The sequence below is a fragment of the Bos javanicus genome, chromosome 27, assembly GCF_032452875.1.
Source record: "Bos javanicus breed banteng chromosome 27, ARS-OSU_banteng_1.0, whole genome shotgun sequence".
NCBI lineage: Eukaryota > Metazoa > Chordata > Mammalia > Artiodactyla > Bovidae > Bos > Bos javanicus.
In genome coordinates this window covers 32,218,022-32,241,104 of record NC_083894.1, presented here as the reverse complement: position 1 = coordinate 32,241,104, position 23,083 = coordinate 32,218,022, and the positions used below count along the sequence as shown (strand labels likewise).

Genomic DNA, 23,083 nt, shown 5'->3' with positions numbered 1-23,083 from the left:
TGGTCTTTGGGTTTCCTGATTTCACTCGTGAACATGTCCATCCACTGTCATGACCATGAAAGCTTTGTGAAGGCTGGACTGTCTGCCCTCTTCAAGTTCCGTGTGAAGTAGGACAGCTGTGGTCAGCAAGCCACGTGGTTGGAGGACAGAGTGCCCTATCTTAATACGAAGCATCCACATCCCCAAGGGAAACAGTTGGATCTGGGGTGGGGAGGCGCCTCCAACCAAGGGTTGTGTTCACTTCATGAATTGAAAATCTGTTCTAAATACTGAAAATTATTCACCATAATATTTTCATATTAAGTGGCTAGTCATAAATTTTTGGAAATGGACTGATAGCTAAGCCTTTTCCCAATTTGGGGAGAAGGTAAGCCACGAGTCTGCCGCAGGAATATACCTGAAGCACATTTTGGGCAAGTGAGATGCATGAAAACTCCTCACAGTCCACCTACTGGCTCACTTAAGTTGACTTAATAAGTGCATGTTACGCATCCACAGATGCTTCACAAGGGCTTTACTGGTGGCTCAGCTGGTAAAAATCCACCTGCAATGTGGGAGACCTGGGTTCAATCCCTGGGTTGGGGAGATCCCCTGAAGAAGGGAAAGGCTACCCACTCCAGTATTCTGGCCTGGAGAATTCCATGGACTGTACAGTCCAAGGGGTCACAAAGAGCTGGACACAACTGAACAACTTTCACTTCAGGCATCTACGGAATGACCATAATTGTACTCAGAGGAGTATAAAGGAGGAAGAGATGCAAACCCCATCCCGAAGTGATTTCCCCACTTCTCACCATCGCTTCCCAACCTGACACTTTTAGTTTATAGCAATTAGAAAGGACTTTAGGGCTAATCTTCTAAAAATTCATGTAGTGAAAGTATCTTGAAGACTGAAAGAGAGTTAGGCTTCATTCTGTCCAAGCACAAAACTAAGAATAGTAACTTTAACGTCTACTAGCTCCAACGAGAACTAACTGGCAATAATAATACTTGTTATTAACAATAATGAAATACCAATGGCCATGTTCACTGATAATTGATTCGTGACAATAAACAGCACTTACGACTCCATGATTTTCCTTAATATGAGAAAACAGTGTTAGGGGCATTCCAGTTAGGAGATGAACGTCACTTTTCACTGGACTAGGGTTCCCCAGGACTGAACTGTCCACTAACCACTAATCCTAGTACAGAATTCTCAGAGCTGGATGGGATTTTCCAAGCCATCCAGCTCCATTTCTCCTCCTCCCCATCATGAGCGTTTTTTAGAGAGGAGTTGACTCCCTTTCCTCATCCTATCCTCTCCAGCCCCTTTCTATCGGGGTGTGGTTCTTACGTGGCCCTGAGGGTGTCCGGGCCGAGCAGCTAATTCGCAGGTATCCGATGTTGAGCGTGGCCATGATGGGCTCTGTGTCCACCAAAGTCGGGCCACTGGGTGACTTACAGGAGGAGGAAAAGACAGCACACATGGAACACTCCTCTATGTTGACCGCGTGGAGGTCCCCGGAATAGAGTGCAGATCCCTAAGGAGAGAAAATCCGGTGAGAGGACACTTCTCAGATGGCGCTGGTGCACTGGGGATGATGCAAGCTTCTGAACCAAAGCTGGCATCGAGTCACCTAGATGACTCAAGTGGGAGGAGAAGGGGGCGACAGAGGATGAGATGGTTGGATGGCATTGTCAATTCAATGGACATGAACTTGAGCAAATGCCCGGAGATAATGAAGGACAGGGAAGCTCAGAGTACTACAGTCCATGGCATCGCAAAGAGTGAGTCACAACTGAGTGGCTGAACGACAACTCAGGATAACAGTGGTGAGGAAAACATCGCATCTAAAGATCGAGAGGTCACCTCTGCATCCTCACAATGCTGCTTTTGGGGGCCCCACCTGGAACCTGGATCAATTAGTAAAGTGGCGGTTGCTCCTTTGGTGGAGAAATAGGGAGAGATCTGGTCCCACCATTAGGTGGCTGAGATGCAGTTACTGGTGATTCCTGACACCAGCTGAATCTGGAGACTTCTGGTCATTTTCTTTCCTCCCTTTCGACGGACTGAGGTGGTGCAGGGAATTTTATGGTGACTTTTTTAAAAGCAATACAACTTGCTTCCTGAGACAGCTGCTTTTAAAGAATACTTCTGATATATTGATAGCATTTCTTGAAAAATCAAACGCTTTGGTGCATCTCACACTGCCTATGTATATTTTAATCCAGGAAAATGGCGGCCTATAATGAGATACAGATCTCTATGTTGGTTCAGAGCAAAGACGATTACAACCCACAGTACCACAGGGGCCTAATGGACCCGTTTCTCAGAATTCCTCCTTTTCATACGTCTATCAAGGACCACATGGCACTATGCATTCCATAAAAGACAAGTTTGCAGAGCACAGCCTAGGAAGGCTGGCTAGGATCAGCTCAGGTGTAGACACTAGGTCAGAATCAGATTCAGAAATGCAGATAAACTCTTTACATAAAGGCCACACACATGGTCATTAATATAAACATGAAAATATGTCGATTCAAATCCTAGTCCAGCTACTTACCCACCGTGAAAACTTCGACAGGTAACTTCCTTTCTCTGTGCCTACAGTTCAGCATCTTTAAAATTTATACTATGGGGTTATTTGGAGGGTTAAGTGAATTAGTATGTGCAACCTGCTTCAAACCATTTCTGGTACCAGTAAGCACTGTATAATTGTATAAAATACTGTACAATACATTATTGATGTATTATTAGTATCATGATTAATCTTAACTAGTATTATAGTAATATATATATATAATATATAATAATATAATGTTATTATTATAATCATTATAACCATTCACTATTCCTTACTGTGACACTTACAGGCAGAATGTATATCTGGGGAAAATTCCGGATAAATCGCCATTCTCTCTGCAGGTAATCCAGAGACCCAATGAACACAATGTCCTTCAGCTCCTGACGGGTATAGTTGCTAGCTCTCAATGGCATTACAAAATTCCGAAGTCCCATCAGTGTTGAGTGGGCATCTCCAAAGATACATGCTACAATGTGGTCCCGAAACTCGTATTTTGCCTTGTCAGTTCGTTTCTAAGCATAAGCAGGCCAGACTCTGGTCATTTTTAGAAACAAGATGACAGTCCCTTAAAGAAGGCTCCTTCCCCACATTCCAACTCTTCCAGGTATATTAACACTAGCACTTTCATAACAGTAATCAGATTCTGCAAATTCTCCTAATAATATGGAACATGGACAATTATACTTTATATCTTTTCCTGGTGTTCCTGCTTATTTCACTTTTTCCAGTTTTATATTAGCTTGGAGTGCCTCCATGAAAATTCAGATTGGTATCATTCCTCAAGTTGTGAAACCACTGAACCAAATGGGGAAAATAGCTCTCATTTTCATTACATGTTTTTAGCCTCATATACGCGCTCCAGTGTTCTTGCCTGGAGAATCCCAGGGATGGGGGAGCCTGGTGGGCTTCCATCTATGGGGTCACACAGAGTCAGACACGACTGAAGCGACTTAGCAGTAGCAGCAGCAGCGTGCTATAGTGGGCTTCCCTGGTAGCTCAGATGGTAAAGAATCTTCCTGCAATACAGGAGATCTGAGTTTGATCCCTGGGTCGGGAAGATCCCCTAGAGAAGGGAATGGCAACCCATTCCAGTATTCTTATCTGGAGAATTCCATGGACATGGGAGCCTGGCTGGCTACAGTCTGCGGGGTTGCAAAGAGTCAGACGTGACTGAGCAACTAACACACACACACACAGAGACACACACACACTATCGTACAACTCCCTGAAAACTTAAAACATCCCAAATCCTGTTGCTAAACTTACGTCTTCTAGCGAATCTTGAAAATTACACCACGTTGTACAGTATGATGCAGTTTTCAGTGGATTTTCATACATATGAAGACACATATATTAGTTTGAACCACATGAAATTGCCTTCTTCTGGGTCAAAAATGGTTGACTACTGGCAACTTCATGTGGTTCCACCAGCTACACTAAATGGATTCCAGAGAACTCCAGAGTTGAGGAAATTTATCATGAAAAATACACAAAATAAAAGGTTACATTCTGTTTCATCTCAGTCATCTGATTATGCCCTCAGAATCTTATCAGCATGGCCGATTTTTAGCATCTCTCCTATACTTTTAAGCTAAGATAAAACAATATATGTGACGGATATTTAGATCAGGTTTCTCCCACATTCACAGAGACTTTTAAAAACAGTAAGCATCACTTTTATTGAAAGGAATATTTTTTAAAGGAATATTTCTGTAAGAAACATTTTAAGTCTCTGTGATTGATCTCAGGGAATGAGTCAATGTCATCTTTCGTGGTGCTGGGATGGGTAGAAAAAGCACTGATTTTGTATTCTGGTTGTCATTCATGTATGACCATAAACTAGCTAGCCTCTCTAAGCCCCAATTTCTTTACATTTAAATGATTTAAAAATAAAAGTTAATTCTGTTGTGGAAATGGGATAATAGGTTGAAATTTCAGTACTTCTGTCTTTAACTGTTTTCAATAACTATTTAATCCAATCTGAATCACACTGAATTCCTAGATTTTCAGAGAAGGACTCTTGGAAACTGGTAGAGAACTTGCTAAATGCATTGACAAGCCGTTCCTGCTTGAGAGTGTTCTACATTCCTGAGTAGATGAAAACTCAAAATATTTCAAAGGGATGTATCATTCATCCTTATGCCAGTCCATCGCTGGTTAAAGAACAAGCTTCTGTGAAACAGGGGCTGCTGAAATTTAACAGGATAGATAAGTCACATCTGACATCTCAACAATTAGAGTTTGTTCTATTAGCATAGACTGGGAAGTACTCTTTCTGAAGGGAATGGCCCCGTGAGGGGACACGAAGCTACTCATCTGGAGATCCTTTCTAGAGAGTGATATGAATCTTAACCAAATCCATTAAATAATTGTCTCTGGCTAATCCGATTAGTTTTAACTTGAATAATGATGCCTCTAACAGTATTTAATGGAACAGCTCTGAAGTCCAGAAATCGCTCTTCTGAGTAGAACTAAACAATTAGGAACAAGATACATGGCATAGGGCATTAACGGGCACAGCTAGCAAGGCAATTTCTCCAGGGAACTGTGGCACAAAACTGTCTTCCCACTGAGAAAGATGGTGGCTTCAGTAGGAAAGAGGGGAGTGCACTATTTGCTCCAAGTTGTTACTTTTCTGCAAATCGAACCAAGTTCAAAGTTGGCCAGAAATTTGCAACCTATACATTTCTCCTCTATGATCACAGTTTCAAAACTCTTAGAACCTCTTAAACTAGAAGCCCTTCTAAATTCATCAGAAGACTCGGTTATATTTCACATCAAGTGCCATAAGGGGACATCTCTCAGCAAGCTATCTGGGGACTTACTAAACGGGATAAAGAAACATCTGCTATTTCCATCTCTTGGTCTCTTGAATGCTTCCATCTGCAGTCACCTCCCAACCTTTCTAAAGATGTCCCTCCCACTGAAAACATGTTTGCCTTCCTGCTCAACGGATGTTTGTTTCATTTAAAATAAGACATACTTTCTAAAATGATGAGCTTAGGCAGTCCTAATAGTCTTCCAGTTGATATGACAGCTCTGACAACTTTGTGCTTCTGATCAAATGATTGATTATGCTTTTTATAAGAACTGGAACGTATTTTGTCAGGACATTGGCACTGAGCACAAGGATTGCGTGTGTGTGTGTGTGTGTGTGTGTGTGTGTGTGTGTAACAGAAAAAAGTGAACTAAACTACTTTTGGAAAGCAAGAAAAATACATAGTTACCAATTAGTCATAGCTGAACAAATTATACAGGGTTCTTACAACATGTAAGTAATCTTTTATTAGCTTATTTTAAATTAAAAAAAATAACCTTTTGTTAGTTAAATTTACCAGCTACTGCTTGAAAGTAAACCACTGAGATTGTACTTGAGTTTCCAACTCTGAGAATAGATGGAGATCGAGAAAGTGGGTGTCAGAGCCTGGGATTAGGATCTGAGGTGTTTACATCTTGGTTGCCGGCATTTCACTGAACTCAGTTAGTTTGTCTCCTTGGAAGGACAGAGTCAAGGACAGAATTCTACATCTATATGAATTCACCCATGCTGTGTGCTGTGGGAAGGCCAAGCACTACAGAGCTACATCCGTGGCTAATACATTCAGTATACGTATAAACAGCTTTAAGAAAAAATACTATTAAAAAATTCCAACTTTGAAAACAATAAATTAAGGAAACATTTATCTACTTTAAAAAAAGGGAAAGACTGCAGAGTTCTTGTAAACAGTATGTTCCCCTGGTACATGTAAATTAACCAGATTTACTAGCAAAACAGAAAAGTTTCAGGAGAACATTATTCTGAATAACTGACTCAGCTGAACTATTAAAGGAAGGAGAAAGTGGTTGAAGAATCTGAGCTAACGTGTTTTAAACCCTGGCATATTACCCACAAGGTTGTTGTCAAATGCCCCATCTGTTAACCTGCATATATTTAGATGGCTCGTGAGGCTGTATTTTTCCTTCAAAATGCACAGTTTACAAAGAGAAAGGGCAAGTGCTTATGACTAGCAGGAGGACACCATCTACCCTAAGAGAAGCTCGAGTCTATCTGAGATTTGGCGCCAGGTCACCTACCAGAATCATCTTGTTCAAAGGGGTGGCTCTACACCAGTGAAACATGCCGCTGCTATCGAGGCGGTCAGACTCCTCTTCCATTTCGCAGAAAAAAGTCCTAAATGTGGAGAAGGGACAGTTAGCCTGGGAACACTCGGGGCTCTGGCGAACAATGCCTGATACCAAACTTGTTGAGCCCTGAGCCCAAAGGGAATAACACAGGGAAAGCAACCTTAGGTCTGTGAGACTCCAGAATAAAGATTCATGTCTGAAGGACAGCAAGGGGTCATGTCTTCAGAGCTGAAGGCACATTAAGCACGCTGGGGCAAAAGCCAACAAGAATTGTGTGCACGTGTGTGTGTGTGTGTGACATACCAGTCTCTCTTTTTACCTTAGATTAGATGTGTTCTAAAGGTAGTTATGTCTGCTTAAGTTTTGCCCTTAGTTTTGTTACTGTTTTGATGCTACTGCTGTTTGGGAGAGATCATGAGAGATGTTTTGTGCACCCTAATCTAGAACTTAAAGCGTTAGGAGATCCAGTCATGAGTGCTATATCTCTCTCCTTAGCCTGTTTTCTTCTCCTCTCCTGTCCAGATCTTTTCTTATGGGTCCCGGTTGAAACATCCTTACTCATTAAATGCATTTTGCATCCTTTACAGCTTGCATCTCACTGGCCTGCATTTGACTAAAACTTGCTCAAACCTTGGTCTAAGTCTTGGCAAACCCTTCCATATGATCGCCCCACACTGCAGTCAGCCACAACACTTGTCATGCCATAGAGTCAATCACCAAAAAGGCTGGAGGAGGCTTAGAAAAATTCCACTCCCATCCTGAGGAACATGTGCCTGTGAGAGAAGAAAGGACACCCTAAAGGGATCACCGAGAGGTTTGGGTTAGAAAGGACTATTCAAGTTGAGAGAATCCAGGCACAGGCTGCAGAAACAACCTCAAAATCCCAAGGGCTTAATCCAACATGGGTTATTTCTCACACACACTATTCATTTTACTGAGGTGAACAGGTGTCTCTGCTCCACACAGTCACTCAGCGTCTTAAAAGGAAAGAGGATCTACCATATTAAATTGATTGGCATGCCCCCCTGGAACTCACATCCTCCTTTGTCATCAAGGCAAGAGAAGAGAAAGAGATGAGAGAGTCAGGCTCAGGCATTTAACTGCCTTGGCCCAAGTCAACCAGCCATTGTACCTCACATTTCACTGGCCAGAACGAGTCACGGGGCTCCTGCAGGCTTTATGGGGCTGAGGAATCGGGAAGCATTTGAAATATCTGCTGAGCATTTCTGTCTCTTTCAGAGACTTTACCCCTTAGTTCATGGATAAAATTCAAAGAGCTAACAGACTGAAACCTGACACTTGAATATACTGATGAGGTTGAGATTACTGGTATTCACAATTTCCCATTCTCCTTTCCTGCCTTAGCAGATGGACAGGTTAGGTGAGGCCACGTGATTCGCTCTGGCCAATGACATGTGAGCAGTCATGGTTGACATAGGGAGAAGTCCTCAGGTGAGCCTCCATACCTCCTCCTAACCCATTGCAGAGATGACCAGCCTGAGTATATGAGTGATGATGAGCTGATTCCTTGCCTTCCTGGCCCATGTTGGACATGTAACATGAACAAGAAATATGGGTTGTGCCAAGCCGCTAAGGTTTCTTGGTTGCTACCACAGTATTAGTCAGCCCTATTCTAACACAATTACCTTTTCCAAAATATTCCATAATGTGAGCAACTGAAGAAGTCCCTAACACATGTTTTCTGGAGGCAAATAAATTTTGAGAACAGTAGCTCCTCTTTGAAATTTACCCCACACCTTAGCATATGAAAGGTTCTGAAAAGTCTTGCAAAAGAGATATCATTTGAAATTTGTATAATTCAGTGTTTTACACACTTCTTTGACCATAGAAACGTTACTATTTACTTAACTACCTATACTTATTTAAACACGTCTGTTACGATGCCTTTTCCAACATACTGTACCATGGCACACTATGGGTTCAGCCCTGGTAACCTGTAGCTTAAGATAGCATTCTCCTGTAAGATTTTACTATTCATCCATAGAGTAATATGACCTATTTCTCTTTGTGCTGAAGGGTTAGGGGTATTCTCTGTGAATTAACACAGCTTGTTATTTGATACCTGGTCAAAGACTCAGACTCCAACATAATAACAAGCAATTTTTGCTCTCTTTGACCAGGTTAATTTCTAAACTGCTATGTAAAACCATAATTTTTCTGACAAAAGAACTTAGATTGACATGTCAGATCTAAAGTAATGGGATAGAGAGAGGACACAGATAGAGAAGCTGAGGTAGGAGGCTTGAGGCAGAAGGGTTTAGAAGGGTTTGGAAAAGCAGAGAGGCTAATTGCTGATGAGATCAGCCAAGGACTAGGTGCAATTCTTAATTTTCCTCTCCATTTAATCTCCCTACAAGCTTAGTGATTCCAGTCATCTACCTAGCCAGAAGACGTTGTAATATAAGCCTCAAAGTCAGCTTGACTAAAATAAGCTACCTTGTTCATTCAAATTAATGTGGCTTTTTGTGGTTTCAATATCCATAAGTCATGAGCCCCAACCCAGAACCCTAAGAGCCAAACAGGCACACTCTTAATGGTGATGGCTAAACAGGACCATGGTGATCATTAAGGGGAACACACCAAAGACCCATATCTGGTTTTGATTTTTATCAGGACTTGGAGAATGGACTGTATTACTCATTCATAGAATCTTCTTCTCCCATCATGTGTAGCTTTCTCGACACTATGCCTCAAGTGCTAATATAACGTAGCTAAGTTACCGTCAGGAGGCGGCCCTCAGTGCCCAAGTCTGCAACAACTGTGCCTACTCTTCTGCTCACTTTCTTCAGCTTTTTTTTTTTTTTTTTCCGCTTCCTCTCGTTCTTCCTCTCCCAAGTGCACCCCCCATAATGAATAAAGCGTCCTTGGTCTGGAAATGAAATGCCTTTTTGGCAAATGGAAGATGATCTCCTTCCAAGCACATTTTAACTTGACTCAGAGTAGCAAATAAGTCACTGTACACATTTCTATCATAATAAAAAGCATGATCTATGTACGCAAGCTGTCACAGACAACGTCTTTCTTCATTCCGACGTTATGGAAAACAGATAGGCCTTAGAGGAAACACCTGTTGGAGACCGGCATTAAAGAGAAGGCTGAGAAGGAGACCCGCTTCATCATAAAGGCATCCATCTGGTGTCTTCGCCAAAGCAAAACCTGATGTGATTCAGTTCACCACCCCTTAACTAAAGCACCTTCCTGCCATATGTCTCACAAATGACATGATCCTTGCAGAAATATACTTCCCTAAAGAGACGAATAAATCATCCATGAGAATGTGGAGCACCAGCAGTCTGAGGACTTAGAAACCAGGACTGGAACCTAAAGGCCGGGTCTGTTGGACGGAGAGGTAGCCGCACGGCACCATCCAGGTTATCAGAGCAACCTGAGGAGCCTCTTGGGTGAGGGCACTTTCTGTGTAAGAGAGCCTGGCAAGAAGCCAGGTGGGAGTCCCCTGAGAGGGCCCTGTTTGGGATGAGAGTGGGGGTTTGGTCACAAGACCGGCTTCTTGTTGTCTGAGCCAAGTGGGAGAACCAACCTCCAAAGGGGAGACCCCAGGAGGCACTGAACCTTGATATGTCCTTGGAGTCAGGTCTCGCCTTGTGCCTTGGGGAGCTGATGGGCTTAGTGTGCTGGGTGGGAACAGCATGACAGCCGCCCACCAGGGACGTGGGGGGCAGTACCGGGAGGAAGCCATCAGCGATCTTTGCTGACAACTGCCTTGCTTCAGGCTGCTTTGATGTTCATGAAGCAAACATCTTGTGAACCCAAGCTTGGACCTGTCCCAGCTAAGGAAGGCAGGCTCTTTCCTCTCTGCTCTCTGGAACCATTCTGAAGAAAACTGCTACTCTGCCCAGGGCCACAGCAACCTATCGTGTATGAATCCTGTCCCTTGGCAGCCGTCCCCAATCTTTTTGGCGCCCTGGACTAGTTTTGTGGAAGACGATTTTTTCCATAGTCTGAGTGGGGGGATGGTTTGGGAATGATTCAAGTGCACTAAGTTTATCATGCATTTTATTTTGAACATTATTACATCAGCTCCCCCTCAGATCATCAGGCTTTAGATTCTGGGAGTGGAGACCCCTGACTTAAAGGAAAATAGAAATAAGGGACCATGTTCCTTTGGTTTCCACTGGTGGCGCCTGAGGTGACAGAGATCCAGCCGTGCAGGGAAACCTCTATGCATAAGGCGGGCGAGGTTTCAGGGCCAGGTTGGGAAGCAAGGTTTCCCAGAATGTAAGTAGGCTTCCATATTTCCTCCAACAAACATTCTTGACTCTGATTATTCTTGAAAATGATCCAATAGAGGAGATCCTCCACTGATCACAACATCTATTAGAAAGTTCAAAAGGCACCCACAGTTCCTTTTTTGGTTTGTTTTTGCAGGGTTCATTTTTGGATGTGTTAGGAAACCCTGGCTTGCCACCCTTCCATGTAAAACCTCTCTAAAACTCCACAGGTGGCTTGTAAATTCTGAGGAGAGAGGTTGCTGGCCTGGATGCAGAACCATATATTTTTTTGCTCAAGACTTGAGTTGAATAAAAATAACATGCTTCGTCAAGTCTTAGCACAGGGAGAAGGACAAGTCCCTTGGCCGAGTGTTGGGGAGGAGAGGAAGAATGGGTCCCTGTGTCGGGGAGTTCCAGTGCCCTTCTAGGCTCAATCTTTGGGAAAATCCACTGCTACTCCTTCTTGAAAGCAGTGTTCAAGTTCTCACCAAAAATGGAGGGGGCAATCTTCAGTCCCAGATGCCTCTGGAGCTGCGGAGGATTTTTAATCTTGTGGGCTATAGCTGCTTTCTCCCCAAGGACTCAGCACAGACGTAGCGACAGGGCTTTGCAGTTCATATTTAACCCAGAAATAGTCACTTATCATCAATTCGGACTACCATCTTTTGTGTTCTGGGAGAGAGGAAATCACCTAAAATTGGGGAACATGAGGGCATTTTGCCTACTCTCTGCTTCCCCCCGCCTCTCTCTCAAACTTACACACATATACATACATCACACACACACATACACGCATGCTAGAGTCAAACTTCAGAATATGAGCCTTTATGGTCATATTATGATTTCATTTTTCTGGGTTGCACCCTGTCGCCATTTACTCATTTCAAAGCATTATTTTCACCTTGGAGAGAAACTTAAGGTATAAAAACATGGATAAATTTTGCAATCCTTTCACCTAGGAACCTGTGGATAGGCAAGCAGAAAAGGGCCCCTGGGAGCACTGAGAAGCCTTCTGCTACTGCTGCTGCTAAGTCGCTTCAGTCGTGTCTGACTGTGCGACCCCATAGACGGCAGCCCACCAGGCTCCCCCGTCCCTGGAATTCTCCAGGCAAGAATATTGGAGTGGGTTGCCATTTCCTTCTCCAATGCATGAAAGTAAAAAGTGAAAGTGAAAGTGAAGTCGCTCAGTTGTGTCCAACTCTTAGCGACCCCATGGACTGTAGCCTATCAGGCCCCTCCATCCATGGGATTTTCCAGGGAAGAGTACTGGAATGGGGTGCCATTCCCTTCTCCGAGAAGCCTTCAGGACCAAGTAACTGTGGCGGGAGCTCAGGAAGGCAAAGGGTCTATCCCACCTTCCCTCATAGAAAGGCCTCAGGGGTCGCATCCTTTTCAGCAAGAAGGGGAGAGCACGCACCAGGCTCCGTGCTGCCCCCAGCCTCCAGTTTGACCGGATCTCCTTGCTGAGAAACCTTTACTGGGTAAAAGTGAGAAAACCCACCACATACTTTGACAGCAGGCTGGTTATCTAGAAAGCACCAAGCTTTCTTGGTTCTCATGTGGGAATCTTAGGGAAGGAGAAGAAATAAGAAACACAGAGGCGGGAGGGATGATTTGGGAGATTGGGACTGACATATACACGCTACTATGCAGAAGGTCAAGAATCTGCCTGCAATGCAAGAGATCTGGGTTTGATTCCTGGGTTGGGAAGATCCCCTGGAGAAGAGAATGGCTACCCATTCCAGTATTCATGCCTGCAGAATTCTGTGGACAGAGGAGTCTGGCAGGCTATATAGTTCATGAGGTTGCAAAGAGTCAGACATGACTGAGCGACTAACACTTTCACATATAAAACAGGTAACTAATAAGGACCTACTATTAGCAGAGGGAACTCTACTCAATATTCTGTGATACCCTATATGAGAGTGTGTGCAAGTGTGTGTGCTCAGTTGTGTCAGATTCTCTGCACCATTTCCTGCTCCAGGGGATCTTCCCAACCCAAGCATAGAACCCACATCTCTTGTGTCTCCTGCATTGGCAGGTGGATTCTTTACCACTAGCGCCATGTGGGAAGCCACCCTATATGAGAACAGAATCTTAAAAAGAGTGAATACATGTGTATGTGTAACTGATTCACTTTGCTATACAGCAGAAACTAAACATTGTAAATCAACTATACTCCAATAAAAATTAATAATAAGAAGAAAAGAAACCCACTGTGGGGCAGCTAGGGACTGACTGTGGTTGGCTAAAGACTCTAGTGTCTCAGACAAGAGGCTTAAGTATTAATACTGGTCACTTGACAGCTAGAATGGGGACACTTTCTCTGCTAATCTGAAAAGCTCGTAGACAGAGAGGAAGAAGGAGGAAGGAAGAATAAAGCCTTGGAAAGCTTGAAAGCCCAGAAAAGCTTCCACATTGCCGCTGTTGTTTAGTTGCTAAGTCATGTCCAACTCTGTAGTCCACTCTGTGGACTGTAGCCCACCAGGGTCCTCTGTCTATAGGATTTTCCAAGAACTCCAAGAACACTGGAGTGTGTTGCCATGTCCTCCTCCAGGGGATCTTTCCCACCCAGCGGTCAAACCCGAGTCTCCTTCACTGGCAGGCGGATTTTTTTACCACTGAGCCACCAGGGAAACCCTGAAAACTTTCCACACTTCTACCTATATATAGATAAGTCTGGCTGATGTTCAACTGAAGAAAGGACACTGGGGTGACTGGAATTCTGAATGTTTTAAGACAAGTAGGTTCTGGTGAATTACACCTTCCAACTTCCCTCTGGATCCTGTCTCCTAATTCCTGGCATATGTAAAGTCTTCACAAAGTCATTGAAGAATGATGAACTTCGGTGGTAAAGAGTGTTGGTATGACTTTTTTAAAAAAGTCAAAATGGTATTTTTTAAAAAGAGAGGTGTTAACATCAGGACATCAGCATAGTCTTCTTTCAGTCTACTCAGGAGAATGTAAACTGTGTTCCGATGTAAACCAAGCCAGCCGTGAGGAGGGCATTTTGTTTGCTTGTAAATGCTGCTTTCCAGATGGAGTTGACCAAATCCGCGGCCTCTATTTTCCATGTTTATCACGTGAAATCTCCACGAAGACATTTCTTTCCATCCTCTTGCCTTAGAAGTTAGACCTGAGGTCAGAAGGGCCCCGGCCCAGGTGAAGGCAAGAAGGGGAGGGTGTTTCCATGAGATTAACCCACATCCGAGCTCACATGCGAGCATCTCTCTGCTAAGTTTTACTATATTTCTGATGAGTGTAAACTGACGGATTCTCTGCAGAGCATATTCTGTGAAAGCATTCATACAGGCATCTCAGAACTGAAAATTGTTACCAGACAGGAGATGGAGGAGAAAGATAAAAAAGGACAATTCCTTGTTTCCTCACCCATTCCCCAGATGGATCCTCATTTAAATCTCTTTTTATTTTATGGATATTGCATTTGGGATTTCCTACAACGTGAGGACAAATGAGGCATGACCTGGAGCAGCGGATGCCTTTAATAAGGCTGGAGACTGTGCCCTGGGCGAGAAGCCCGGGGTTGGGGTGGGGCGGGGCGGGGGTAAGCCTCACCTCTCCCGGGAACCATTTCCTTAGCTAATCTTTGTGGCATGAGGTTGTGTTTTCAAGTACTCTTTCCAGCATGTTCTAAATATCAAATGACCCCGTAAACACAGAAGTAGATTGGAATGAAAAATACGTTCCTCCCTCAGACAGATTGGGATACAATTTTCCCTGTTCAGTGGGCTAGGAACTGAATGATGGAGTCAGTTACTCGAATACTTTTGATCTTAAAAGGAAAACACATTACAGAAAAAAAAAAAAAAGAAAAGAAAAGAAAAAACACGTTAAAGGAAACAAATGCATATTTCAGGCAAAAGATTTCGTTTTGGCGGAGAGGATATACAAGTGGGAAATAGGAAACTGAAATATCTGAAAAGTAGTTTGTTTTTCATTATATTGATGTACTTTCTGAGGTTTTAAAGGGTTGAGCCTGGGTCAGATTAGGGTGACAGAAATGCTTTCCTTATGCAGTGGGGCGAGAGGCTTGGCCTTGACAATTACTAATAATAATTCCCCCCTCAAGAAATTAGGACTGATGAAGAACAGCATCCATCATCAAAATGTTACAGTTGTGAGTGTACACGTATTCTTGAGTGTGTGTGTCTGTGTGTGTAAGAAAGAGACAGAAAGAGAGGGAGGGGTATTAAATTGAAAGGGACACAAATTGTGTAGAGCAGATAAAATAATTCCAGGGTATACGGATATTACTGGATTCATTTTCTGGTAATAGGGTGTTATTTGCGAAGACTTCTTATCTACATTCCTTAGTTTCTCTGAAATCCCTGAGGCTGAAGTTCAAGATGGAGACAAATTATTAGTGTGCTGGTGATTACAGACTTTTGGAAACCCTGGAAGGACTTAATGATGTGTCGAGGGCCACGGACTTTAGACTTTTCCCCACATCTGGAAGCCATCTCTGGAGGGAAGCCTGTGGAGTAATGGCATTCTGGGTGCAATAGCATTTTTCTTTAGCACCTGTGACCTGTTATGAAGCAAGGGACGGCATGGAGGTGGAGGCCGCTCGGCATCTGTCGTGATGCGAAGCCCTCCTCCTGCGTTGGGTTTTATAGGATGGCTATTTTTAAAAAGTGGTCTGCCTTGATTAAAAATGAAAAGTTAGGATTAGTGGGCTCTGGTGGGAGAGAAATGGCTGTGATTAAAGTGATTAAACTTGGGCTGATTTTAGTGATGAAAGCTAAGAGTCCAGTTTCTTTGGTGGGAGACAGGAGTCCCAGGATGAGAGGGGGGAAGACAGGTCTTGAGCATTGTTACTGAGATGTCCCCTGGGTGTTAGGTCTTTACATTAAAGATGAGAGACAACGAGGGGAAAGGAGCAGAATGTTGATTCTGTTCTGTTCACCTCTAGCTTGAAACTGGGGCTTCTCAGTGGTACAGTGGTAAAGAATCTGCCTGCCAATGCAGGAGAAGCAGGTTCGATCCCTGGGGCGGGGAGATCCCTGGAGGAGGAGGAATTAGCAACCCACTCCAGTATTCTTGCCTGGGAAATCCCATGGACAGAGGAACCTGGTGGGCTGCAGTCCATGGAGTTGCAAAGAGTTGAACACGACTTAGTAATTGAGAATGCACACACAGTTTGAAATTAAGTTCCTGTAGCACATCAAGCACTTGACTTTCCTTATGTGTGACTATGGAGGTGACACTTATCACTGGGTTTCTGGAGGCTGAGGCCTGCTGCACCAGGAAACCATCTGGATACCCCATCACTTACCCCTACTGCCTAAGGTCCAGATGGAAAATTTGGGGAGTCATGTTTGCCTTCCCAATATTGTCTACTTGGGTGCAGTCATTTATAGGAAGGAGAGAGGGAGGGAAAGAGAGAGGGGGAGGGATTATATAAACTTTCTGGAAACAGAGAACAGATGTGTGGACATGGTGTGGAGGGAGCAGGGGTGGGAAAAATTGGGAGATTAGATTGACATACGTACACTACCATTTGTGAAATAGATAGCTAGCAGGAACCTTCAGAAAAGCATACTGAGCTCAGCTCGGGGCTCTGTGAGGATCTAGAGGGGTGGCGGGGGGTGGGGGAGGTTCACGAGGGAGCGATATATGTATACATTAAGCGGATTCACTTCCTTGTACAGCAGAAACTAACACACTGTTGTACATCAACTATGCATGCATGCTAAGTCGCTTCCGTCGTGTTCAACTCTATGTCACTGTATGGGCTGTAGCCTGCCAGGCTCCTCTGTCCATGGGATTTTCCAGGCAAGAATGCTGGAGTGGGTTGCCATGACTTTCCCTGGGGGATCTTCCCAACCCAGGGATGGAACCCCTGTCTCTTATGTCTCCTGTGTTGGCAGGCAGGTTTTTAACAATAGTGCCACCGGGGAAGCCCATAAATCAACTATACCTCATTACAAAAATCAAAAAATGAAATCACCACCAAATATACACACATTGAAATGCCTCCTGTCCCATAGAACCATGGTGAATGCACGTAAGTGAGCTGTAACTTGCATTTTTCTTGCTGCGTCTCACAGCAGGGACAAGGGCACCCAGTGGTCCATCACGAGGCCTCCAGCAGGGAGAAGTGCACGCACGCCCCTCTTCACTGCCTCTGGAGACCACATGGAAGACCCCAAGGGATGCACTGTCACGGGTTTCATCTAAGAAGCTTTGGCTTTTACAAATTAGAGTAAACTGGCATCTGTTTAGAATTATATGGCTACTTAACACAAACACAAGTAATATTTAACTAGCCAGTGAGTCATTTCCGGACTGTTTGGCAAGAATGCAAATTCTTTCTTATCATCTTTCTCTTCCATATCAAAATGTCCATGGAAAAAGATTCTAAATTATGCATGAGCTCTCATCACCCTGTGAAAGAAGAGAAAATAAACTACATGTCCTGTGACTTCTTTTCTCAGCCTCTTCTATTTGGTCATCTGCCAGGGGCCTGTTCTCCTTTACTCAGGATTCCAGAGAAAAAGTGGAACAAAACCACACCAAATTTCAGATGTCTTGATGATTACTTTGACTCTTTGATTCTTGTATCTTTTGTGGGTGTATATTAGTTTTAGTGGGAAATTGAGGCTATATAATTGAGGAGTCTGACTCTTTGCGACACCATGGACTGTATTCTCCAAGCCAGAATACTGGAGTGGGTAACCTTTCCCTTCCCAGGGGTCTTGCCAACCCAGGGATTGAATCCAGGTCTCCCGCATTGATGTTGAAGCTGAAACTCCAATACTTTGCCACCTGATGTGAAGAGCTGACTCATTTGAAAAGACCCTGATGCTGGGAAAGATTGAAGGCGGGAGGAGAAGGGGACGACAGAGGATGAGATGGTTGGATGGCATCACCGACTCAATGGACATGGGTTTGGGTAAACTCCTGGAGTTGGTGATGGACAAGGAGGCCTGGCGTGCTGTGGTTCATGGGGTCGCAGAGAGTCGGACATGACTGAGCGACTGAACTGAACTGAATTGAGGAGTCAACTGCATGTTATGACACTCTTTATTCACTTCTACTTTTCCAAGCTATTCAACACCCTATTAATCTAAACACAAAACTTTTAGTAAGAGTTTGGAATAAGAATTAATGTCTTTGCAAAATTATCCTGAAATTAATTTGTGCCTATTATTTCCAGACATCTGATGCAATAGTGGTCAGCTTAACTATCTAGAACAGGATCAAAACAATTTTTTTTTCCTGTAAAGGGCCAGCTTTGCAGGCCAAGAGACAAAACTGATATTATGTAGGTATACAGCAAGACAGAAAATAATTTTTCACAATTTCTCATTGATGATATTCATGATAATAATCATAAAGTGAAAGTCACTTGGTCATGTCCAACTCTTTGTGACCCCATGGACTGTTGCCCACCAGCTCTTCTGTCCATGGGGACTCTACAGGCCAGAATACTGGAGTGGGGAGCTGTTCCCTTCTCCAGGGGATCTTCCCCACCCAGGGACTGAACCTAGGTCTCCCATATTGCAGGAGGATTCTCTACCATCTGAGCCACCAGGGAAGCCCCAATAATAATCATAATAAATATAATTTTCTATTATAGATCTAATAATGAAAAGAAATAGATTTTCAAAAGTACTTTGATTAACTGGCAAACAAAATTAGTGTTATCATCAAAATCAATTGCAAATGCTCACATGCTAATGCTAACAAGATTTAATTCAAAAATGTATCATCTTGAAAAAAGTTTTCACACAGATAGGTACTGCCAAATACTGATACTGCCTCATGAACATATGATTCTAATTGAGAATATTCATCACTTAGGAGACATTATTAAACCCTTCTGTCTATATCTGCCTTTAGCATGTGATCATATGACAGATTAATCACCTGCAACCGAGATAGGTGGAAACTCCTTACTCGCACTGCTAAATGAACTTAAAATACAGATGTTTCCATTGCCCTCACATCAAGGTCCAAATGAACTAACTACTGGAACTGGTAGGTCTACAAGATCAGAAAATATATTCACTGCAAATATGTGTGGAAATAGCGATTGCACCATTAGTTTTAATTTCTGACATCATGGGGAATGTATAAAGGAGCATGACGTTAGTTGTGATTCAAAGAACAATAATTGTCATTTTAGTGACTTTTATCATAAAACAAGTTTCATATATAAGCTGCTTTGTCTTTTAGTTTTATGTTTGATGGTTTAAGAAAAACAGTGAATGATAGATTCTGAAGAGATCAGTAAAAGTGATCAAGGACAATTCTTATTCAGAAAAATTTCAGTCTTGACCCAGAGTTCAAAAACTGTCAAAAAATCCTTACCACTACTAAGCTCTTAGATGGCTTTGCAATAGGGTAAGTCAGGATATTCAGCTTCTGTTTCTGACAAAAATTCACAGGACTAACAATGGTGAAGTCTGGAAGAGCCAATGAAGTTCACTACTGATGCTGCTGCCCTAATAACTCAGGATAAATTAAAACATTTTCCACAAGCTACTGGCTGATTAAAAAATACATATATTATATTCATGAATATAATAAACACACACAGTACATGCCTTGCATTTTACACGTTTTGAAAATTTGTGTCACTGAATTTCTACTCCACATGTATTTTTATCAATACCACTATCAGTTGTAATACATCTTAGTAGATTCCACTTCAGATTGTACTGAATGAGTACTTTCTCACCTTTTCTGAATGTATTTTCATGTGGACGTTGTGCCATGCAGACTATTCACAGAGGATAATTTTCTCAGTTACTTCAAATTCGGCATTTGTTTCTTTAACTCACAACAATTAAACGGTAACATTTATTGACTCATAATGAGCTAAGGGAAACCCCTCAAAATCATTTGTCTTATTTTTTAAATGGCTATTGATATAGTTTCCAAGGTCAACTATTCAAACAACCATTATTGCTGGAAAATTAATGGTATTAAATGATTTCATTTTCTATGACACTGTTACTGGTGTTGCAATCAAACAATATAACTGGCTCACAGTCAGTGACTTCCCTTGCTTGGTTACCAAATGAGCCACTTATAAATAAACTTTGTTTGCAAATTCTGTTGTGATGAGATAGTCTTTAAAATTTTTCTAATTGTAACAAGTGCTTTTGAATAGGAATATCGTGATAAGTGCCTAATCTGATACCATCAATATATATTTCATTCAGTCACCACCACGAAATACTGTCACTGCGAATTAAACAGACTGCTTTGCCGTTGCAAGCCATTATACAAAACAAGTGGTAGGCTGGGGATTTAGCCTGCAGGCCATAATTTTCTAGTCCCTGACTAGAACACACCCTGACATCATTTTTTAAAACAACATTTGCACAGACTAAAAATATCACAAAGTCCACGTGGCATCTAATGGTAAATTTTTGCACGTGTTATCTTTAATTCTAATATGCTTGGGTTTTTTTTGATTTGCAAATTAAAAGTGTCAAATTATAGTTGAAGAGAGAAGTTGCTGCAAAGAGATAGTTTTATATCACCTTAAGTGATCACTGAAATTTTAATAGAAAGATAATAAAACTAAACTAGAAAAAGTAGACTTGGAGAAAAGCACTTCCAGATGGCAGTAAGGACCTCCAAAACTCCGCTCTTCCATAATAGCAATGAGAATACTGACAAAAATTCTCAAAATCAACTTTTTCAGAACTCTGGAAATTAGCCAGATGCCTGAAGCAATCTGAGAAGTGTACAATTCAAGAAAAATGACAGGATCTTGATAAGAATGGTAAGTTTTGTTGCATTGTAGCTTGCCTTATTCCCATCCCCTCTCCCCATCTCTATGGTAGCCTTGAAGTCCAAAAGCCTCACAATCACGGTGGGCAGGAAAACCAGCTTTTCAGCATCCACTGGAGGGAGAAGAATGGATTTGAACTTTCCCCCAAAGCCCTATTTACAGAAAATGTCACCATTTAGCTTATTGCGGCTCCCTGGAGACACCCTATCACAGGACTTGCCTTTATTTGACCTGACTCCAAGTTTCCTCAGTGGGAATAACTGGTTCTCCTGGGAAATTTCCCAAAAATGATGAGCAGCAGTTGTTTAAAACTGTAGATACTTGAGGCAAAGATAACAGCGTGGCAAACAAGAGGCTAATCAAAATCCTTAAACAGAAAAGCTGGAGAATAAGTCCATGGGGGTGGGGGCTTTGAACTTATTCATTCTAGGAATCTAAATCAACCGCTCGCACGTGCAAAGCTCTGCACACGATATCCAGGAAACACCTGAGGCGTCTTTCAACCCTCATATCTGGGTGACTTTGAGACTGCACAGGCAGGAAGTATAGGCTAAGGCAGAGATGGGCACTGCTGGGGTGTTGAAGGCATTCCCCAACATGCATACAGAGTACATATGATAAAATATTGCAAAAATATATATCTGATAAAGAACTTGGTCAGGAAAAATAAATAACTCTTAGAATTCAACAACAAAGACAACCCAATTAAAAATGGGTAAAAGCCTTGATAGTCATATCAATGACCAATAAGCACATGAAAAGATTCTCATCATTAGGCCCCAAGGAAATTCAAATAAAAACGACAGTGAGGTACCATTTCACTCCCACTAGGATGGCTATAATAGAAAAGACAGACAATAGCAAGTATCAGAGAGATTGTAAAGACATTGGAGCCCTTACGCATTGCTGGCATAGTCACCAATGATGTATCAGCATTGCAAGATAATTTGGCAGCTCTTCAAAATGCTATGAATAGAGTTATCACATAACCTAACAATCCTACTCCTGGGTATATATCAAAGAGAACTGAAAACATATATCTGTACAAATATTTTCACATGAATGTCCACTGCAGCATTATTAATAATGGCCAAGGAAATAAACAACTCAAATGTTTACCAACTAATGAATGGATAAACAAAACGTAGTGGGCTGATACAATGGAATACTGTTGTTGTTCAGTCACTCAGTCGTGTCTGACTCCTGGCTAACTCATATCCACCGAGTCGGTGATGCCATCTAACCACCTCGCTCTCTGTCGTCCCCTTCTCCTCCTTCCTTCAGTCTTTCCCAGCATCAGGGTCTTTTCTAACGAGTCAGCTCTTCGCATCAGGTGGCCAAAGTATTGGATATACAATGGAATATTATTCAGGCCTAAAAAGGAATGAAGACTAGACACATTACAACATGGATAAACCTAAAAACATTCTGCTAAATAAAAGATGTCAAATACAAAAGGTCTTATACGACCTAATTCAATTTTTACAACATGTTCAGAATGGGAAAATCCATAAAGACAGAAAGTATATTAATGATTTCAGAGGATGTGGGAAGGGTTGAATGGTTTTTTCCAGAGGGATGAACCTGTTCTAAACTTAGATGTGCCAGCTGCACGATTCTGTGACTATAAAAAAACCACTGTACTGAGCTACAAAGGGTGAACAGTATAGTAAGTGAATTACATCTCAATAAATATTCATTAAAAAAACAAAGTAGTCAACAGAAGGGACAAAGCGAGGTATTCTATTTGCCTTCCTGCAGGGTCAAATTCTCCTCCAATTCAGTTAACTATAACTGTACTGTGTACTATGATACATCCAATCACTGACATTAATAACGAAAACTGAACAATCCAGAGGTTAAATTATAGTCAATACATTCTTCCATAAAGAATCAGGAAAAGTGCCTACTATGCTCCTAGGAATATTTCTACCTAAAATTATGTAAACCATAACGATGCTTAGATAAGTTCTGGGAAAAGTTATCCAGAATGATTTATTCCAAGACTTTAGATTCACTGAAGTTGAAGATATCTTGCAACTATTATAAGTATCTCATATGACACTGAGATTGACAGAAAATCAAAGACTACTGGCATTTCCTCTCTAAGGCTTACAGAGAACTTCTGCATGCTTGAGTTGCATGAGAACACAGATCATGTGTGTGATCTAGCATATAATACAGTGTTTGGCACATTATGATTCAGAGGACATCCACTGAATTCCCAGTAAATATTTGTTGACTTACTGAGCGGAGAATGAGTAGCTGATGAAAGCCATTGTCTGTAAACTTGGCCAGTTGTGTTGCCATGTTACTGGTTTAAGAAAGTTACAGTAAGTCCAGGGCATCTCTCCTACTATCAGGAAATT

General features: G+C 42.2%; 1 protein-coding gene across 5 annotated transcripts in view; it reads right to left on the bottom strand.

Moving 5' to 3' along the window:
• Nucleotides 1-23,083, bottom strand: part of KCNU1 (potassium calcium-activated channel subfamily U member 1) — a 146,436-nt gene that overhangs the window by 22,641 nt on the left and 100,712 nt on the right. For 4 of the 5 annotated variants that reach the window (XR_009734066.1, XR_009734067.1, XM_061404456.1 and 1 more), the window contains exons 20-22: nucleotides 6,642-6,738; nucleotides 2,855-3,079; nucleotides 1,337-1,523 (exon numbers count right to left, since the gene is read on the bottom strand). Coding sequence is in view for 3 of the 5 variants with exons in the window: in XM_061404456.1 (XP_061260440.1) it covers nucleotides 1,337-1,523; nucleotides 2,855-3,079; nucleotides 6,642-6,738 (509 nt within the window). In the remaining 2 variants the exon portion in view is untranslated. The remainder of the gene's footprint in view (nucleotides 1-1,336; nucleotides 1,524-2,854; nucleotides 3,080-6,641; nucleotides 6,739-23,083) is intronic. The other variant, XM_061404457.1, reaches the window with a different exon arrangement.